Consider the following 22,076-nt stretch of genomic DNA (forward strand, 5'->3'; position numbering starts at 1 on the left):
GAGAGAAATCAGGTTCTTTATTTTTTAAATTATGTTAGTCACCATGCAGTACATCATTAGTTTTTGATGTAGTGTTCCATGATTCATTGTTGCGTGAAGTCAGGCTCTTTTTTTTTTTTTTTTTTTTAAGATTTTATATATTTATTCGACAGAGAGACAGCCAGCGAGAGAGGGAACACAAGCAGGGGGAGTGGGAGAGGAAGAAGCAGGCTCAGAGCAGAGGAGCCTGATGTGGGGCTCCATCCCACAACGCCGGGATCACGCCCTGAGCCAAAGGCAGACGCTTAACTGCTGTGCCACCCAGGCGCCCCAGAAGTCAGGCTCTTTTAAAGTCAAAACGAGGCGGTAGTTCAGCCGTGTGAGGTCGCTAGCAGAGCATGCTCTGTGTTTCTACTTACAGACTGAAGACTCCCTGAGGCACAAGGTCAGAAACAGGCCTGATCGCGCCGACGTGGTTAATATGCACATACTCCAAGGTGAGACCGCACCCCAGCGTGACCCAGGATGCCCGCGCACGGTGGGCATGTGCCCGAGTTCTTTTCTCTCTGTGTGTCCTCTTAATAAGCGTCCGCTGCCATTCCAGAGCGGTCGTTTGAGTCACTCTAGGGCCACGGAGACGGTCAAATCAGGAGGGTAGAGGTTGGGCTCCCATCTCAGAGGTGGTACTTTCTACTCCCCTCTGAGCACCTCTCTCTCCCCACCATGTGTCCGTCCTTTGGCTGGTAATGAAGCTCTGCTATGTTAACTAAAGAAAATGATTAGACGTACAAAGATGTGTAAACAGTGATGTTTATGGAGGGGTCATTTTTGATGTTGGAACATGGAAAAGCGTGAAATGTCCCAACACCAGGGGATCGGCTGAATTCACGACCCATTGTCCATAGGATCGAATACCTTGCAGCCACTACACATGAGGCTTTAAAAGAAAAAGGATATAGTGAGAAAAGGCTTACAAGAGGACGGTGAGTGAAAAAGACCAGAAAACAAAGCTATATTTACGGTCAGACTCAGGGAGGAACACACATATACATAAACAGTATTTATAGTCTTATTCTGTGATTTAAAAAAAAAAATACGTAGCCCAGGGGCACCCACCTGGCTGGCTCAGTTGGTGGAACGTGCGACAATTGATTTCGGGGTTGTGGGTTTGAGCCCCACGTTGGGTGTAGAGATTACTTAAAAACAAAATCTTGAAATAAATTTAAAAAAAACCAAAAACATAGCCCTAACAATAAATATAAGTGGTTAAGAAAGACATCCACCTATGAAAAACAGTTGACTCCAAGTAGGGAGTTTCTCAATGCTTTCGTTGTCTTTTGGATACTTTTTTAGTGTTTCTCATACTTAGGATGGACGAGTATATAATAATATTACAATCAAAAAATCATGAGGGGGCGTCTGGGTGGCTCAGTCAGTTAAGCATCAGACTCTTGATCTCAGCTCTAGTCTTGATCGCAGGGGTCGCGAGTTCGAGCCCCGTGTGGGCTCCACTTAAAAAAAAAAAAAAAAAAGGCTTGAGAAATGTTATTTGTTACATCATCACGATCTTGAATTAAAATAGGCTGTGAACTGCCATGGCTCCCAGTTCAGTTGCATGACTCTGGCGGTTCCCATGGGATCCTCTCTTCTCCCCAACAGAAATTAGGAATAAGTGCCCTACGGCACCACAGATCTGCTGGATACAAAATGACCCCTCTTTGCAAAGGTTCATGGTCTAGTTTTAGAAGCAGCAGCATAAGACCAAGGGCCATGGCTGTAAGTGCTAGAAGCAGTTGCAGCAAAAGGGGCACGTACAAACAGGCTTTGTACTGGGACCCAAAGAGTCGGCTGCTGGGCTGGTCGTGGGGAGAAGGTAGGAAGCCTGCCAGGGTGGGGAAATGAAGCAAAGGTACAAAGGTCAACTCTGTAAGATGTGCTAGACAGAAGGGGGAGGACCACGGTCACTGGAGTGGTCCTTTGGGGGTGGAGAATCTCCATTCCTAGCAGCCAGTCTGATAGAGGACTGGGGGTTTTGAGGGAGGAGTGTTTTCTGAAGATTAATCCTGTGTGGGTTCGCAGGATGAATCAGAAAGACCCCTGAGGCAGGGGACCCAGCGAGAAGCCCTCACCATGACCTGGGGGACGTTAGGGGAGGTTCGGGGAGGACTGAGACTCAAGCACACCTATTCTTTGTACACCCACCTTGTGTCTATGTCAGGTGTATTACAGGTAACAGCTTCTAGATGAGATCTGACCTGTTGCAACAAAACCACACCCCTAGACCACTCCCATATGGAGATTTCTAGATCAGCCGCCAGACACCAGGTCTGCGTTAGCAGGTGGGGCTGGGAGGCTGGTGTGTAAATAGCTCCTCTTTTAAAACTGCAGAGTTGAGAGGAAAGCTACAAAGTTTTATGGAATCCTAACAGGTCTGCCTTATAGCAACAGCTGGTCGACCAGACCCTCCTCCAGGTTCTTTTTTTTTTTTTAAAGATTGTATTTATTTATGTGACAGAGAGACAGCCAGTGAGAGAGGGAACACAGCAGGGGGAGTGGGAGAGGAAGAAGCAGGCTCCCAGCAGAGGAGCCCGATGTGGGACTCGATCCCATAACACCGGGATCACGCCCTGAGCCGAAGGCAGACGCTTAACGACTGCGCTACCCAGGCGCCCCCCTCCTCCAGGTTCTTACACAGAAATAAGTCGAGGAGTAATCGGAAGAGGAATATATGGGTGATTCAGGGCTTGATAGACCTTTATCACCACCCAAATGATGAGAAACCCCACACTGGATGAATTCAATTTTAAAAATCCCCCTCTTTAATTAAGTAACTGTTTCAAAGGGATTTTTTTTTTAATTTTACAATTCACCTTGACGTTGGCGTCAGTCAGTATCACATCACCACACCTTAAGCAATGCTGCTGCAGTAATTATAATAATAGATGGGGTTTGTGGCAGGCTCAGCCCGTGCCAGGCAGTGTAGAGACGGGATGCCCTTCCGTCTGCTAAAGCTGAGGGTCCGCTAGCAACGGACGCCCCGTGGACTGCCTGCTCGCAGAATTGCCAAATCGCACATTTTTTCCCCCCAAGAATCGGTGCAAAGCACATTTCTCTAACTCTTCCATGCCGTGCCTCTCCATTTGTCTTTATTTGGAAGCGTCTGGTCTTTGCTGCTAATCCATGTGAAATGACCACGATCGCCCTAAAACATCATTACGGTGGTAGAGCCCGACGCAGCACAGTGGTGCGTGCACAAAAGCCAGAAGGCAAAAGCAAAACCAAAACTGACATCAGAACCATAGGACTGATTCTCCCGCTTTCAACCCCTCAGCCTCCACTGCAGAGAGGTCCATCCCAACTGCTCAGATGAAGCTGAAAAGAGCCCGTCTCGCAGATGATCTCAACGAAAAGATCGCCCTCCGGCCAGGGCCACTGGAGCTGGTGGAGAAGAACATACTCCCCGTGGATTCTGCTGTGAAGGAGGCCATAAAAGGTAGTTAGAACCCACGGCGTGCTTCCCTCTGTGCTCTGAGGCCTGAGGGCAGCCAAGGCTCAGCTGCGCCAGGGGGCGGGGCCTCTCACTGCACAGGAGTCCTGCCCTGCATCCCAGTCCGGAGTCCTCGCCATAACCAGAGGTCCTTGGGAGTGAGGACGGCACTGGTCACCCTTTCACCTGTTTGTCTGGGATTCCAGTGAATGTATAGATTAGCTGATGGGGATTTTTGATGTTTCAAAGATGTTCGTTCTTCTGAGACAGAAACATAGTTTCTCTTCCCACCGATTCAAGTGATCTTGCATTTCCCTTAGTAAGGTTTTGGGTGTTTGTTTGTTTTTAAGTAAAGTCACGTGGATTATTGGTGACATATAGGAAATCTATTAATTTTGCACATTAATTTTTTAACTTTGACGAGTTTCTTCATCATTCCGATAGTCTCTCAGTTTATCTTCGATGGCCTAGGTACATAATCACGTTTCCTACAAATAGTGAAAATTTGTCTCCTGCTTCATTGTATTTCTGCCTTGGTGCACTGGCTGATACTTGAAAAGTGACATCAAGGTTTCATTAACGTATTCTGTAATTAGCATCATCTAAAAAATTATATACAGTATTTTCATAACAAATTATATATAGTTTTTACGTTTTATTTATAAGTTACATATTTGTGAATTATATGGATTTTACATAAACTGTACAATATACTATATTATACAAACTTAATATATACTCTATTACATATAAAATATATAATATGTAGGTGTGTATCATATGTAAAATTATATATGAATGATATAAAGTACATAATTTATGTTACTTCATATTATACAATGAACAATCCAATTTAATAATTATTAATATATTACATAGTAGAAAATTAGCTTTATTTGTACATGACCAGGGATTCGATCAGTATTTTATTATCATATATATGTTATGTTTTTGCTACGCTGATAACATTTATTTCATTCGTTTCTATCCTAAATGGGGATTTCTTCTCTGATGTACTTCTGTATATGATATTAGCTTTTGGTATATAGATAGGTTTTCTAAGGAAGTATTTCTCTATCCTGTCTTACTATGAGAAGTGTATAAGATGGATGCTGAATTCTTAAATGCTTTCAACATGCACAGAAAGGGGATCGCGTGAGTTCTCTTCTTTGACTAGGAACATGGCCTTGCTCTCTTTCTTATTCATCTTGCATTTCTGGGGGAAAAAATCCTACGTAGAATTTTTTTCTAGAAATATCTGATGTTTTATTTGAGATTTGCATCTATCTTCTTATTAGTTAGGATAATAGGTGCTGCTGAACCAACCACAGAATTTCAGCAGCTTAACAATAGAAGTTTACGTCTTGTTCATAAATGGTCCAGAGAGGATTTTCCTGAGTGGCAGATCTTTCGGGCCCACAGACCCCTTCAGTCCGCCTGCCCCCCTAGAGGAGGACAGCAAACTTTCTTAAAGAGCCAGACAGTAAATGGGCTAAGTGATTTAAACTGTCCGTCACAACTACTCGGCTGGGAGGCTGCAGTGCAAAAAGGTCCATAAGCAATAAGCTAACAAGTGGCATGGCTGTGTTCCAATAAAACTTTATTGACAAAAGCAGGCTCGCAGGCCATAATTTGCCAACCTGTGCCCTAGAGCTCCCTCATCCTCTGCATCTAGTCCATGAGTGGGAAGAAAGAATGGAAAGGCCCACCCACCTCTTTTAAAAGGCTTCACCTGGGAATAAACACATCACTTCTGAGCATATCCCACTGTGAAAATAGCACGTGTGGCTGGGAAAGGTTTTTTCTGGCTGAACGGTGATTTTCCAGCATAACGTGGGGCTCGATCTCACGACCCCAACCGAGACCATGACCCAAGCCAAAATCAGGAGTTGGATGCTCAACCAACTGAGCCATTCAGGTGCCCTTAAAATTTGCATTTTTCAAAAAAAAATTCTCATCATTCCGCTCAATTACAAAGTTATTAGCCTAATGTTGTAGAGAGTCTTGGCTCCCAGTTGTCCTAAGCTGCTCTCAGTCAGGGGTTCTGCTCTATTTTTCAGTGCGATGTTGCTGATTTGTGTGTTTTCTCCCTTCCTCCCTCCCTTTGTCATCACACTTGCTGAAAGTGTTTCTTTTTAGTTGGTTATTGTTATAAAGCAGTTCATGAATTTGTTTTATGGTTGTCGGTTTCTGGTCTCTACTTGGATTCATTTAATTTTGCTTTTTGTCAAGGTCATTGAGCACAAAAATCTCCATGAGGAGAGCTGAGGGTCAAGAGTGTTCATCGGTTTCGGGTGCAGTAGGGACAGGTGAAGGCAGAGGGAAGGTTAAACAACAGGCCCCCATTCAGGTGAGGAGTCAGAGGGCATGAGCAGGAGCATGGCCAGTGGAAATGGGTAAAAAGCAATAAACATAAGGGCTAGCAAAAAAAATAATGGGCAAGGCATGAAGCTACCTAAAGGAACAATTGTGGTGGGATCACTGACCTCATTTTCAGGGCTGGACTTTGTGACTTTGGCCACATAGCCATGCAGTGATTAGAATTAGCTAGGCACTGATGGTACGTTAGGGAGTTAGTCTAGTTTCTGATCCCCAGGACTTCGCACTTCAGCAAGAAAAGAGGAGGAGGAAAGCCATCGTTCCACATGACAATTCTTCTGAAAGGACTGGATAAAAGTCACAAAGATCATTCTAGCTGCAATGTGAAGTAGACTCAAGAGATGTGAAATGATGCCAGAGTACTCTTTCGGTTAGGAGGTTGCTAGAGTTGCTTGAGGAAAGTTGATGGAAGCATGAACAAGAGTCATGGCTGGGGGGTGTGGAAAAGAGAGACTCTGAGAGAGAATTGATTCCTCATGATTAGATGATCAGTAGAATATACCAGTTGAGATAAAGGGAAGGCAAAAGATAACACCTGGGTTTCTGTCTTGGGCAACTGGGTAAATGGCAGCCATTTATCAAGATGGGGACCAAGAGTAGAAGAGCAGATATGGGGAGAGATGGTGGATTCTTGTTTCAATTATGGGATTTGAGGGGCCCACAGAGAACCCAAGGGCAAGGGACTAAGTGAGCAATGGGTTCTATTGGACTAGAATGCAGGAGAATATTGGTCTAGAACCACAGATTTGGGAGACTTAAGTGTATATGAACATATAAACTAATGGACTAGATAGGATTGTCTTTTTGTTCGCATATTTCTTCACTGTTTATGGAATATGTTCTGTGTCAGACACTATTCTAAGTGCTTGGGATATGTCAGTGAACAGAACATCTCTACTTCAACAGAGCTTATGTTCTAGTTGGGAAATGCGGGTAATAAACAAACACGTAATGAATAATTATATATCATCATAAAGGGGTGAATGATGTAATAGTAGTACGGGGTTCAAGGAATCAAGAGTGCCCACTAGAGGGTAGTTGGGAGGAATGGAGGATGCATAAAAGGGGAAGAGGGCTGGGAGGCTCCCAGAAAGTGATCTTTAAGACAGAGGTAGGGAGACTGTGAAGGTGAAGGGAACGAATGGCCACAGAAAGAGGTGGAGGATATTGGCCGACCAAATCAAGGAAAATCCAGCAGCAGTAATGGGGACTGACCCAGGTATCAGCCTCTTAGTAATCTTTCCACATTAATGGGTTTTTATGGGCAAGGTGGTGGCATCATATGAAAGGTCATAAAAACAGAGGGAGCTGCTCAGAGACTAGCTATGGAGCTGGCACTGTGAGTAGCCCGTCCACTGGTGATGATGACCCAGCCCCCTCTTCTGCCCATCACTTGTGATCAGATCACTTCCCCATGGTGAAGCAGTGACTCAGGGCGGGGGCTCACTGGGGGTGGTTCTCTTAGTGTCTGTGTATTTCACCCTCTCTCCACGTGCCTTTCCAGATGTGCTTAAATTTTCCAGGTCTGTCTGCAGCCGGGTTTCTATGTGCCTGCCCAGCTCTGAGCGGAACGCTTGGTCATGGTCTTCCTCCTGGTTTTAGTAAAGACCAAGTGTTCTCCAACCCGATACCGATCTAGAACTTCTCCCAACACAGGAAAGGATTTTTTTTTTAAATTTTTAAAAATTTTTTATTTTGAAATTTTAATTCTAGTAAACAAACAGTGTTATGTTAGTTCAAGTGTACAATACAGCGATTCAACAATTCTATACATGACTCAGTGCTCATCATGGTTAAGTGTACGTTTAATCCCCTTCCTCTATTTCACCCACCCCCCACCCACTTCCCCTCTGGTGACCATCAGTTTGTTCTCCATAGTTAAGAGTCTGTTTCTTGGTTTGTCTCTTTTTTTTCCCCTTTTAGTTCATCTGTTTTGTTTCTTAAATTCTACAAAGGAGTGAAATCGTATATTTATCTTTTTCTGACTTATTTCACTTAGTCTTATACCCTCTAGCTCCATCCATGTTTTTGCAAATGACAAGATTCCGTTCTTTTCATGGCTGAGAAATTTTCCGTTGTATATATACACTGCATCTTCTTTATGCCTTTATTTATCGATGGACACTTGGATGGCTTCCATAATTTGCCTATTGTAAGTACTACTGCTATGAACGTCGGGGTGCATACATCTTTGTGAATTAGTGTCTTTATATTCTTTGGGTAAATACCCAGTAGTGGAATTACTGGATCATACGGTAATTCTATTTTTAAGTTTTTGAGGAACCTCTATACTGTTTTTCACAGTGGCTGAACCAGTTTGCATTCCCACCAGTAGGGCATGAGGGTTCCCCTTTCTCCACATCCTCACCAACACCCGTTGTTTCTTGCGTTGTTGATTTCAGCCGCTCTGACAGGTATGAGATGGAATCTCATTGGGATTTTGGTTTGCATCTCCCTGATGAGGAGTGATGTTGAGCATCTTTTCATGTGTCTGTTGGCCATCTGGGTGTCTTCTTTGGAAAAAGGTCTGTTCATGTCTTCTGCCATTTTTAACTGGACTATTTGGTTGTTTGGTGTTGAGTTGTATAAGTTCTTTATATATTTTGGATACTGACCCTTTATCAGATATGTCATTTGCAAATATCTTCTCCCATTCAGTAGGTTGTTTTTTAGTTTTGTTGATTGTTTCCTTCACTGTGCAGAAGCTTTTTATTTTGATTAGGTCCCAATAGTTCATTTTTGCTTTTGTTTCCCTTGCCTCAGGAGAGACCTACCTAGAAAAATATCGTTACAGCCAATGTCAGAGAAATTACTGCTTGAGCTCTCTTCTGGGATTTTTATGGTTTCAGGGCTCACATTTAGGTCCTTAATCCATTTTGAGTTTCTGTTTGTGTGTGGTGTAAGAAAGTGGTCCAGTTTCATTCTTTTGCAGGTAGCTGTCCAGTTTCCCCAACTCCTTGTTGAAGAGAACACCTTCGTCTTTTTCCCATTGCATATTCTTGCCTCCTTTGTCAAGGATTAATTGACCATATAAGTATGGGTTTACTTCTGGTCTTTCTGTTAGGTTACATTGAACTATGTGTCTATTTTTTTTTTAAAGATTTTATTTATTTATTTATTTATTTATTTATTTATTTATTTATTTGACAGAGAGAGAGACAGTCAGCAAGAGAGGGAACACAAGCAGGGGGAGTGGGAGAGGAAGAAGCAGGCTCCTAGCAGAGCAGGGAGCCCGATGCAGGGCTGGATCCCAGGACCCTGGGATCACGCCCTGAGCTGAAGGCAGACATTTAATGACTGAGCCACCCAGGCGCCCCTGCTTTGGCTTTCTGATTTGACTCCCACAGCAGAAGGCTTGGGCCTCCTCATGGCCACATCTCAGAGAAGTATGCACCTGATCCCCTGTTTCCTCTTCTTGGAAAGCCACTAAAGGGGTCTGAGGAACCACTTCCAATGTAGGGGGTGGGGAGAGGGTGTCCCCCATCCCAATAAACAATGTGCAGGACACCAGCTGGGCATCCTACAGTTCAACTCAATTCTGACACTACCTACCTGGAATAGGGGTAAAGTGCCCCAGATCCCCGGGGTAGAGTGCTCAGTCCTGCAAGTTCACCCTCCACTTCAGATACCAGTCAGAACACTTGTCACCCATGCTTCTGATCCACCAGCTACTGGTCAGACATTCCCACGATGCCCTCCTTCAGCTCAATTAGTTTGCTAGAGCAGCTCACAGAACTCAGGAAACCCATTTACGACTGGGTTACCAGTGTGTGATAAAAGCTCAGTAATAGTCGGTTGGAAGAGATGCAGGGATGGGGACAGGGTAAGGAGCTTCCCCGCTCTCCAGGAACCCCACTCTCCCCAGATCTCCACATGGTCATCAATCCAGAGCCTCTCCAAATCCCATTCCTTTGGGTTTTTAATGGAGGCTCCCTTACAGAGTCACAATTGATTAGATCATTGGCCATTGGCGATTGAACTCCATCTCCAGCCGCTCTCCTCTCCCTGGGGGGGGGGGGAGGGGGGCGGGGGTCAGAGGGTGGGACTGAAAGTTCCAGGATCACATGGTTGGTTCTCCCAGCCTCAGCCCCATCCTTAGGTGAGGTCCAAAAGCCACCTCTTTAACATACAAATGGCACTTTTGTGGCTCTCATCACTTAGAAAATTCCAAGGGTTTTCAGAGCTCTGTGCCAGAAAGGGGGACGAAGCCCAAGTATATATTTCTTATTATAAATCTCCATATCGCAGCCCCTAACAGCCACGGTCTCTTAGGACAGAATACTGAAACAAAACACCACATCTGACGTTATAGGGGAGTGAGGATTTAGGAGAACAGAAATTATAGACTGGAGTTCAGCATGGCCTCCTCGAGCTGCTGAGAAGGGTCATTATTACTTAAAAGATCCCTCACTTGGAGACCCCTGGGAGCTGACTCCTAGCTTGTTACTTCTCTCCCTGGCCATCTGAGTCTTTTCTTTATTTGACAGGAGGGGCACCCCTGGGCTTCTACGGAAGCTATTTATTGTCCAGAGGTCTGGCTTCTGCTTGAGTGAAACAGAACACTGCTGGCTTTCCTGCTTTTTTTCAAACATCGGGAGGAGGCTGGTTCTCAGCTCTAACAGACGAACCCCTCTCCTAAAGTGTCCTCACCTTTCCCTTGGTCTGGCCCAGGCGACACCCCCCAGAATGCCCAAGTCAGCTGCTCAGCTACTTTAAAAAAAAAAATTTTTTTTTTTGACCCTGTGACTCAGAATATAGAATCTAGTTGTCAAAGATAAGTTAGTTCTTTGTGTCACTATAACCCTTTCCCGTAAGGAGCAGCGTTTCTAGTCCACCAGGGCTGGTCTGGAAGACATCCATTTACAGCCGCCACTTAGGTTTCCAAAAGACCCCACAGTAGCCTTTGCTCACTCACACCGCCCCCCACCCCGGCAGACTTCCTAACAAAACAAAACAATTCCTATTTATTCAGAATCCAGTCATTCCTCAGGGACTCTGGATCTGTATCTGAAGGCAAATAGACAATAATCGTGGCCCTAAGCCAGATTAAGGTAGAGTCGTTCGCTCTGTCATTTAAAAAAAAAAAAAAAAAGTTTGGCTTTGGCATAACTTTTTGGTGAACAGAATTTATCATTCTGGAACGAGAAAGCGTTGCAAAAGTGCACGTGATTCTGGGGGAAAGAGGCCCAATGAGACACACGTGCAAAATACCTTTCTGTCCTGGGGGTCTCTGCTGCGCATGGAGGCAGTCACTGGATTCACCGGGAAGCCGGTAGCTGGGGGCAGGTGCTGCACCCCCGAGAGGGCACTCAGACAGGATGGGGGTGAGGGGGCTTGCCGAGGGGAAGCAGGAGACAGTGCTCAAGTATCTTCACACAACTGACGATCCTCTTCCTCCCTCGAGAACTAACCTCAAGCTCTGACACAGGTCAAGTCCTTCGGATTAACTCTTCTTCCCCACTGCTGTGGTCCTAGCATCAGGGTTAGGGCTTAGAGGCTTAAGGCCCATTTCTTTTTTTTTTTTTTAAAGATTTTATTTATTTATTCGACAGAGATAGAGACAGCCAGCGAGAGAGGGAACACAAGCAGGGGGAGTGGGAGAGGAAGAAGCAGGCTCATAGCGGAGGACCCTGATGTGGGGCTCGATCCCATAACGCCGGGATCACGCCCTGAGCCAAAGGCAGACGCTTAACTGCTGTGCCACCCAGGTGCCCCTTAAGGCCCATTTCTAAACTGCCAGGAATCTAAAGAAAAAGGAATTCTCCTTCCTGCAAATACCCACTGACATCCATTTCCATAATAAAGGCTTCTGATCCCCTGCAAGAGCAGCCGGTGTGGTCTTTGTTGGAAGATAGAATCCATCCTCCAGGGGCTGTGACATCTTCCGTGTATTAAAATACCTTCAGGCAAGAGCCACATTTAAACCATGGCTACTTCCATGGGCACCACCTTGTCCCTTTGGAAATGGATTTTCCTTCAGTCTCTTCCAAGAGGGCATTAAGGGGTGGTCTGCTGGTGAATTAAAATAGCTCTCCTGCAGGGCACTGAGCAAGCTTGCAAGTAGATAAGCAAGCCAGGTCCCTTTCCACATCCCACTTCGTGGTCTCCTGCCCTTGGTGCCGGTCCTAGCAGCAAGGTACTGAGGACTCCAGCTATCTCGCTTAATCTTGGAATCTTAAATGTTTATGCAGAGAAAGTACAACTGACTCATTCATCTAACTGCTTCCAAGAGGGACAGGGAAAGCTCAGAGTCGCCAGGTCAACATCCCCCAGGGGCTGGAGCCCAGAGCCAGCCCCGCGGGCATAGCCCGAGGATGATGTCAGGGCCTCCCAAAGCGGGTCCTTGTCACCGCACCGCCTGACGTGTCTACAGGGACAATAGCCAGTGCACCGCACTCCAGCGGCTCCCAGGGAGCGCTGGGGAAGATTGGAGCAGAGGCCCAGGGTCACAGCACAAAGCCAACAGACTGGGTTGTTCCCGAGGCAGCCCGATAAGGTGACCTTTGTGCCTCTCCACGTGAGCCTGGCTTGAACCAGGAGGGAGAGGGAGTGACAAGCAGCCTTTCCGGGGACACTCTCGTCCCTGGGAAGGTCTGTCCTGGCTTTCCCAGGACAACCCTGTGAGGACAAACCCGTTTTTCTAGCTCTGGAGTTGTGCTGACCTTTGCAAAGCTGACCTCAGGACAAACTGGCTCCCGGGTGGTCTTGTTTATTTTTGATAATGGCAGACTTGCGACAAGCAGTTACTCCTAACAAGAGCAGCAACCGTCATCACCACGGCTAGAAATGCTGGAGCTCTTGCCCATCCCGGGACTGGGCTCAGCGCTTTGCACGCGTTCCGTTGTTTGAACCCTCAGAACCTTGAGAGGTAACTATGGCTGCTATTTTCATCTTAGAGAAGGGGACACTGAGGCTCTGGGAGGTTCAATAACTTGCCAGCAGACACTAGCACTGAAGGGGTAGGACCAAGAAACAAACCAAGACCGCCGGAGTCCGGAACTGAAGTTCTTACTGACGGTTGCTAAACAGACCCCGACCACACCCATCATCTCTAAAGGAAGCCACTGCCTCGGGCTAGCAGCGCTCTCTGCTGCTCAGGTTCTCCTGCCAAGGGGGGCTGAGCCAGGTGTGCAGCTGTGTGGGGCATACTCCAAGCCACCTGGTCACAAATGCAAGCCACTTGCGCCCCGAGACAGTGGCGATTGGCAGGGGCCCCCGAGGCAGGGTCTTTGTGCCTGTAAGTACGTGGTCCTCAGTGGCATGTGCTGACCTGGCACATGGGGCCTTTTAGAGATCAGACAAATAGGAGCCCTATGTGGGGCCTCAGTCCTCACCCTGCTGGCTCATCCAGGTGTAAAGGACTCCCCTGGATGTGGTTGCATGAATGCATGGCTTCTCCATTGACTTGGGCAGAAACACTTTATTTAAATGATTGCCTGTCACTTGATAAAGTAGACTCTCGGAAGTTGTGTCTCTCCAGGGATTGGCTCCCAAAATAATCCTGTTCCCTGGCGGTGGGGGGCGGGGGGAGAAATCTCTTCTTCCCCTTCCCATAGCCACTCCACTGTTCACCACTCCATTAACTTCCCTTTTGCTACCCCCCTGCACCAAGGAAGGTCAAGTGTCCCCTCCCTGTCTGTTGTCCTGTCCATGGCTGGTGGTTATTTCACACTCAACCCAGTCCCACCTCCTCCAAGAGTCTCCTGGACCTTCTCCATGTTGAGATCTCCTCCGTCTGTCCGGGACAGCACTCACCAGGAAGTTCTAGTCCTTGACAAACGTCTCCGACTGTGTCCCATGGAGATCCGCTCTCCCAGCATCATATCTGATTTTGCTTCTGCTTCTCTCCTTCTCCCAAAATGAGAAGGCCGGATGGGAACAAAATAACCAGGGAATGCTCTGTCCGGCTTGAGGGAAAGTGGGACAAATGACCAACTCCTTTATCCGTCAGATACTCTACTTGGAGGCTTTTCCACATCATCCTGGTGCCTCAATCCGAGGTCACCAGGTTGCCAGGTATCCAAGTGGGAAGGGCATGCCAAGTACCCAGCGGCAACAATGTGGCTTCCACAATCATTCCTACCCTTTTCTGAGACGAGTCCCCAGAAATCATCATGACTACCCTCCCCGGAATGTCCCGCCTTCTCCGTCCTCACGATCCCAGTGTCACCATCCGTCCCTTACGTCTCAAAAACTCAAGTACGAGGCACTGTGGGATTTGGAGATATCCTTAGTGCACTGTGTGCAGAAAAAGGAGAGGCATTTTCTCTGCCACCTCCCCCTTCCATTACCCAGTGGGTGTCCCCTAAAGAATATGCTGCCACCTGATGGTTTCCAGGGAGGGTGGTGGATTTTGCCTTCCCTCTGCCGGTGGCTCTGAGTGTTCACACTGCCGTCTTGGCACAATCCCTGTATGAAGGGGCGCTGGAGCTTACGCATCCTCATCCCCAAAACAGTGATGAGAAAATGGGTTACCCTGACTTACTGCACCATGATGAGAGCCGACAAAGGCTGATCCTTTTTCTTTTTTTTTTTTTTTAAGATTTTATTTATTTATTTGACAGAGAGAGACAGCCAGCGAGAGAGGGAACACAAGCAGGGGGAGTGGGAGAGGAAGAAGCAGGCTCCCAGTGGAGGAGCCTGACGTGGGGCTCGATCCGGTAACGCCGGGATCACGCCCCGAGCCGAAGGCAGACGCTCAACCGCTGTGCCACTCAGGTGCCCCAAGGCTGATCCTTTTTCTTACTGCTGCCACTACTAAGTGAATTCCTGATACAACCTGTTCTTATCATTTGCTATCGCTCCATTTGAAACAAAGTGGGATGATGCGGCTAAGAGACCATCCTCTCTCTTTCTCCCTGCCTGCCTCTTGTAACATTTCTATTCACATGTTAGAATATTCGGACCCCTCTGCGAAGTGATGAACTTCCTCTGATAGGTGCGTACTTGGGATTGATACTTGGCGTGGCTGTGGGGGTCCACGGGGTGGGGGAGTCTCTGTTCCATGGAGTGTCAGGTCTCATGGAGAAGCTCTCTACCCAGGTAGACTGGGGGAAGTCAGGAGGGAATGCAATGAAGCTTTCCCTGTCCAGCACGGAAGACTGGCTGCCCTAAGGGGCCAACACACTCACATGCAGGGCTCTCTGTGGATGGAAGGGATGTTGGCTCAGGGCACAAGCAGAGCATATCCAACAAAATGCTGTGATTTCTGGGGTAGGGAAGGCTTAACGGCCCCCACTGCCCTCCCGTGTCTCCCTGCTCCTTAATAACACAGGTAAGCCTTTGAACAGGGACAAAGCCTTTAATTCCAGCAGCAGAAGTAGGACTTGAAATTTCAGTGACAAATAAGGTTTATTTGTGGAGCGCAGGGTTCCCTGTAAGAGAAGGGAAGGGCGTAAGACTGGACTCTTAAAATAGAGAGGGAAGTGTTTGCAAGTACTGAATGGGGAGGAGTGACCCTTGCTCTCAAAGAAAAAAGCTCGCATTTATCAAATACCCAGTAAAACCCCTCTCATAGGAAACAAGTGGGTTGCTGACATTAATATCCGAAAAGGCTAGAATTTATTTATTTCAAGTAATATGTAAACAGATCTACATTATTCTCTGTACTTTTTTCTTATTTCAAATTTTTTATAGTTTAAAAAAAGGACACCTCTGAAAGTAGAAGTTGAAAAATAAGTTTCCAGTAATACAGTGGAATACTGGGTAACTGTTACAAAAAAGAAAGAAAGAAAGAAAGAAAGAAAGAAAGAAAGAAAGAAAGAAAGAAAGAAAGAAAGAAAGAGAAAGAGAAAGAAAGAAAAAAGAAAAGAAAAAAATATGATGTATTTTTCATTGAGAAGTATCCCTGTGTCCTCCCAAGGAAAGGACTCTAAGTAACATTGTAGTGAGAAAAAAGCAGGTTTCAGAAGGTCTTTCACCAGTGCTGTCTAAATGAGATACTTTGTGCCTGTTTCCTTCTATGCATAGAACTAGATCTAGAAGAGGCACCAAATCATTAAGAGGAAGTGGGATGAATATATGTTAGGCATCTTCATATGCTATGAATGGTTCTGGTAAGTAACTGTTATATTTACCATCATAGAAAAGCAATCATGAGTTTACGAACAGTCCTTGAGGCTGTGGAGCAGCCACGCTGGTCCCCAAGTCCTTCCAGGTTAGCGGGCTGCCCCGCGGGAGGGGATGGGGGGGCAGCGACTGGAATTTCCACCTGCCCTGTCCTCTCTGGTTCTTTCCTGCTTTGACACTTGGATGTCTGGAGGGTCCGTGACAGATGCCAGCAGGGGTGGTGATGACAAGCCCCAAACCACACTTGTTCCATTTTTTGCCGCTCCTTGCTGCTTTTCCAATCTCTGCGCGAAAGCTCCCCTCTCTTATCTGCCCAAAGCAGGAGTCAAAAGTTCTTGTCCGTGTGATTGCAGAATGCCGGGCTGGGAAACTTCCTGATAATACCTGAATTCCTTTAGAAGAGCCGAGCCTGGGATCGGCTGAGAAGGGTTGCTGGGGCCTGAGCACATTTTGTACCGTGCGGCTGGATAATAAACCAGATACAATTCAGCAATGTTTTTTAAAAAAAAAAAAACCCACCCATAAGGGACATATAAGGATGTCATTGTAGTCCCACCTGACTGGATAGCCCCTTTCCCCAAGCTGATGAACCCAGTCCCCTCCAAAGGCCACGCAGGCTGCTGAGGGAGAATTTCTGCCTTTCCAGCTGTTGAGGGTTTCCAAAATAGACACAGAGATAGGAGGAATGCAAAGAAAATCCAAATAATAACAATTTTAAAAGATCACACTGCAGGGTCTGGGACATTTTTATGGCTTTTATAAACAGCTGTGTGTTCATTGAAAGGGGCTTTCTGACACTGGTGACATGAGCTAATTCTGACATTTAGGAATTTAGACTCAGTAACAGATCTGGCTTATCCCGACTAGGGCGGTTCACGAAACACTTTGTGCTGTGTGCCCTGCTTTATATTTGAGCGTGATGCCAGTGGCACGTTGTCATCTCAGTTCTCTGTCTTGTCATAGAACCTAAGGGAGATGGGCATCCTCCCACTGCGATCTCCTTCGGCCTCATTCTGTATCCAGTGGCCCCTTTCTTTCCTTCATCTTCCCTGACTGTGTTTCAGAAAGATAACAGGTCTCACATGGAAAATGTGCCAGAATGAATAAACCTGAAGATAAACTTGAACAGGCGATGGGAGACCTTTGATATGACCTGCATTCTTTCCAGCCCGACGTATCCCTCTTAGAAACACGAGTTCCCATTTGGAATAAATAGCTGAGATGCCACATAAAGCTAAAACCTATCTTCGCTCTTACCTTGCACTAGAAACAGATCGAAGCAGATAGATGTGTGCTCCTGGTAGGGAGGACACAGCGAAGCATTTCCAGAAAGCCCTTTGGTGGGCCTCAGCCACTGACCCTATTATGGATTTTACCCCATCAGGTAACCAAGTGAGTTTCTCCAAATCGGCAGATGCGTTTGCCTTCGAAGAGGACAGCAGCAGTGATGGGCTTTCTCCGGACCAGGCTCGAGTTGAAGACCCCCAGGGCTCAGCGGGATCCCCTGCAGACACTAAAGCTTCAGAGACCCCTTCGGCAGGTCCTCTAGGAGGAGTCCAGGTAAACAAATCCCACCTCAGCCTATCATGTCATCATGGGCTTAAGAGCACACCGCCAACTTTGGTTTTGCTTGGAGACCCTAGAGACGTCTCTTGATGGCACTTGAACTTCGTGCCTCTTTTGCCCCCATCCAGTGCAGGGACCCGTGTGCAGTGGCCAACACCTCTAAAAATCCCTGAAAGAGAATCGTCAGGACTATACCCTTTGACTTACTCTTTAAGCGTCTACTCAGCCAAGTGGATGCCTTTTATCTGCCAAATTTATGGACAAGGTAAAAAGAGACTCCGTGAGATCAGATGAGTCACCGATGATATCCCGGATAGAATGTGACAGAGCAGGACCGATTTCAAAGCCCGCAGGCCTTCCACGCAGGGAGGCATCTCTACAGGGTCCTGGGGGAGTGCGGAGTGGGAGGTGCTGATTGGCTGCATAGCAGGGAGCCCCGAGATGGTTCTACCCTTACAGATTTCTACCTGCCAGACCACTGCAAGGTCCACATCCAGCCCTAACCCGAGAATAGCACTCACCCCTTCCCGGACAAATCCACAGACCCCCGAGATGTGAGGAACGTATGTTGCAAATACTGTTCAAAGCACATTTATAAGAAAAATGATTAATAGTGGCTACTGGCACCTATGAGGTGCTCACCCTCTGCCGGAGACGGGGTTAGGCACTTCCCAGGTGTTTTCTTTGAGATGCCACAACGCCCTCGGGGCAGGTGGCGTCGGCTGCCTTCTGACGGAGGAGGAACCCAGGCTCTGGGAGGCTGGGCAGCTGTGTGGTCTCCAGACGCTGCAGATTCCCCACCCCTGGAGTTTCCACGCCCTAAAAGCCACCTAGAGGCTCGATGGGGGCTTCCCTCAGCCTTGCACGAAGGTATTCGTGCAGCCCCTAGGAGCAGCGCGCAGGCGCATGCTTACGTGCGCAGACGCACGGGGGCGCACGCACACGCACGCACGCACGCACTCATACGCAAGGGGGAAACAGATACACTGGTAGGGCAGCAAGGTGGGAGTCTTCCACCCACGCCCTCCGCAGAGAACCCGGCTCTTAGGAAGCATTTGGTCCTGCTGGCCTCATGGGAATTATGTGACGCGTTGACATTGACATCTTTGAAACAATGTTTACGCTGGAAATTGCCATACGGGTATCAGGGACAGCCTGGGTAATGATCATCCAGAGCCCTGTTCTGGAAACCGCGCTACTTCCTCGTCGTCGTCACGCCCTTCATGCCACGAAGGGAGCAAAGCTGGGCCTGCCCAGAAGGAACTGTGCAATGGGAGGAAACTGGGCGGTAACAAGCAGGGCCGGATTATCCATACGTTTATCGTGCACGGGTTTATAATCGAAGCGCGTTCCCTTTCCCTGCATGCCACAGCTGGTCTTTGCAGCCCAGTTTCTCTGACAACAGCCAGCAGTGTTTCGGATCATTTGTATCTATTATTCTGATGGTAAATTCCTCAGCTTCTGATTGAAGAATGGTTTTGGGAGACGTTTCTTCTCTGCTTCCCCCAGGAGAAGGGGTCGGAGGGAACGAGCATGGGGGGGATGCTCGGCCCAGGGCAAAAATCATATTGTCATTGCACCCAGCAGCCCCAGGGAGAGGACCAGGCCACTGAGGCTCAAGAGGAAAGGGTTCTACAGACCTTTGCAGGTGCCAGCGCTCAGGAAAGGGCGGAGAAGCTCCAGGGGGAAAGCGTGAGCAGTCCCTGTCCTTGTGGCCATGGTATCGGATTGCAGGAGAGGGACAGAAGTTAGTAACTCCTTTTTCCCAGTCTTCCACATACTAAAACATGTCTCTCATAAAGGCTGTTCATGATACCACCTGCACACAGCCCTATATAGACACAAATGTACACCTACATGCATACACATGCCCGTACACATATGCACATACATACACATATGTGTAGACACAGACACATTCACGCATATGCAGACCCACGCATACACGCATGCACACACAAATAAACATACAAACATATACGTACATACATATGCACACTCACAAACCTATATACCCAGAAACACACACATGCATTTTCCCTCCATCTGCTAACACTGTTTTTATCGGGGCTTTTTTGGTCCTACTCTCCTCCCAAATTCCTACACCTGTGCCTCCCTCTTCTGTTTTTCATTGGTCTCCTTATCAAGTCCAACAGGTAGACCTCGTCACAGGTGAAACCCTCACACAAGATGACCAGCTGTCTGGGTTGGCCATTTCTATTCCTGTCTTCTGGAATAATGACGAATGACCACCCCTTTATCTCTCAAAAGTGACCTCAGTTGGTTGACAAATTTTATGGTATATATATATATATATATATACCATAAAATTTGTCAACCAACTGAGGTCACTTTTGAGAGATAAAGGGGTGGTCATTCGTCTCCTGGGAGGTCATGTGATATATACTTGGATATGAAGTTAAGATAAAAACAGAGCAATGTATGTGGGGGGGAAGGGGGGCTCTACTTTATTTTTGCGTCATACAGTTTTTCCTCCTGTGTCCTACTCATGCTGAAATTTGGGTTTCAGGAACATTCTTCTGGCTCCGAAAATGACAGGAAAGACTCAGCCTCCCAGCCCAGCAACCAGTCGGACACGGGGAAGCAGGGGCTCGGCCCTCTCGGCAACGCCATCGCTGTGCACGCTGCCGTAAAGGTAGGGACAGACCAGCCTCCCAGCACCTACCTGAGTGCTCTCTGGGAGCAGCGCTCTCAGAGTGAGGTGTGGCGACATGAGGAGAGTCACACGGACCCGTGTGTAGGCTCAGTCCGCAGGGAGCATTGCAAGTCAGGAGGAGAGAAAGGGGCCATCCGTGTATGCGGACCAAGAGTCTGTTATCTGTGTAGGCACAGAGTGGATCTTCCCCACAGAAGGGAAACCCATGTGCTGTCATTTCTTTGGAATCCAGCCAGCAGGTGCCTGACTTACAAGACTTCATAGGGTCAGCCTAGAGACACATGCAGCTGATGGGAATGCACACAGGATTTGTAAATGTCATCGACTAGGTGGGGAGGGGGCTGTTGGGTTTAATGCAATGGAAGCAGATCTGAATGAAGCCTTTGCGTCATGTAATACCTCAGTCATTCAAGCCCAGCTCCCTTTGGAGATAAAGGGAGGGGGTGCCTTCACAGTAGACCATAGGCATTAGAGCAAATTCTTGGTTAACTTCTCTCCACATTGTACTTAATAGTTCACAGAGGACTCTCTCCTCTTACCAGTTAGCTGCCTGCTAATAATTATTTGGTCTTCTTCATAATATTTTATCCCAAATAACTTATTAGTTTAGTTTAGTTTTGTTTTGTTTAGAGAGGAGGGGAGGAACAGAGGGAGGGGGAGAGAGAGACTCTTAAGCAGACTCCCCACTGAGCATGGAGCCCGATGTGGGGCTCGATCTCACGACCCTGAGATCATGACCTGAGCCAAAATCAAGAGTTGGATGCTCAACAACTGAGCCACCCAGGCGCCCCTACCCCAAAGAACTTCTCATCAGTTTGGGAGGAAGTTATGTCAGCTCTGTGGCCACCACTTAATGACAGCTGAGATGTCTTTTATGAAATACGAAATATTCTTTATGAAATATTTTCAAAAGATCATAAGTTAAGAATCAGTGTTAAAGGAACAGCCCCAGAGTCCTTCCACTGCATACATACACACAAAAGTGGAAGGCATGACTTTGTTTCCTGTAAATGTCCCTAAGCCTTGCTTTAAATTCTCTCACTAAGTAGCTTAAACCTCACTTACAATTCACTCATCCCAACAGCTTTGAAATTACATGACTGTTGATGAACTTTGCTCATTGAGGGTGGATGAAGGAGATGGTTCATGTTATTTCTACTGTCAGGGACAAAGAGAAATTTTATTACTCTTTCTACCAACGTGTTTAAATTTTGCGTAAGTCAGATTAGCACCTCCTTCAGCCTCCGTGCACTAAGGAAACGTGATAGTTGCTCGGAGGAAGGACAGGTTAATTTCAATGAAAAGCAGGAGTGATATGTAACTGATCTAGAAGGACTGGTTGTTTATGGAAGAACCAGCCTCCCTGCTGATGGGTCAATGTCTATGAATTCTCAGTTGTTCCATAGTCATCATCTCTAAATAAAGAGGATACTACAGGGCTTCTCAAAGAAGGAAGCAGCCCAGCTTGGGGGGGGAACATCTCTGCCCTATAGACTTTGTAAGGTACCTATGAGGCCACTGAGAGAATACACAAGAATACCCCAAAAATACTGTAAAATCCTACGTAAGGGAAAGGTGTCCTCGGTGCCGGCTTCTAGAAGGTATGTATCAAAGCTGAATAAAACATGATTCCTGGGGCATCTGGGTGGCTCAGTCAGTTGAGCATCTGCCTTCGGCTCAGGTCGTGAATGTGGGGTCCTGGGATCTAGCCCCGTGTCCATCGGGCTCCCTGCTCAGTGGAGAGCCTGCTTCTGCTTTTCCCTCTGTCCTTCCCCCTCACTCATGCTCGCACGCTCTCTCTCTCTCAAAATAAATAAAATCTTAAAAAAAAAAACGCCAAAAACCATGATTCCTGCATTCAAGGAGCCTATAGCCTAATTCAGTATCACAGCTGCTAACCTATATAGTGTTGTGAGCGGG

At 47.0% G+C, this 22,076-nt stretch overlaps 1 protein-coding gene across 2 annotated transcripts in view; it reads left to right on the forward strand.

Annotated features, from left to right (window-relative positions):
* Positions 1 to 254: 254 nt before the first annotated feature.
* The window catches only part of MYOCD (myocardin), a 56,804-nt gene continuing 34,982 nt past the window's right edge, over positions 255 to 22,076 (forward strand). The window contains exons 1-4 of one of the 2 annotated variants that reach the window (XM_040630051.1): positions 255 to 476; positions 3,311 to 3,472; positions 17,298 to 17,473; positions 20,010 to 20,135. In XM_040630051.1, coding sequence (XP_040485985.1) covers positions 461 to 476; positions 3,311 to 3,472; positions 17,298 to 17,473; positions 20,010 to 20,135 — 480 coding nt within the window. In that variant the 5' untranslated portion in view covers positions 255 to 460. The remainder of the gene's footprint in view (positions 477 to 3,310; positions 3,473 to 17,297; positions 17,474 to 20,009; positions 20,136 to 22,076) is intronic. The other variant, XM_040630052.1, reaches the window with a different exon arrangement.

Source organism: Ursus maritimus, unplaced genomic scaffold, assembly GCF_017311325.1.
Source record: "Ursus maritimus isolate PB19 unplaced genomic scaffold, ASM1731132v1 scaffold_14, whole genome shotgun sequence".
NCBI classification, from domain to species: Eukaryota; Metazoa; Chordata; class Mammalia; order Carnivora; family Ursidae; genus Ursus; species Ursus maritimus.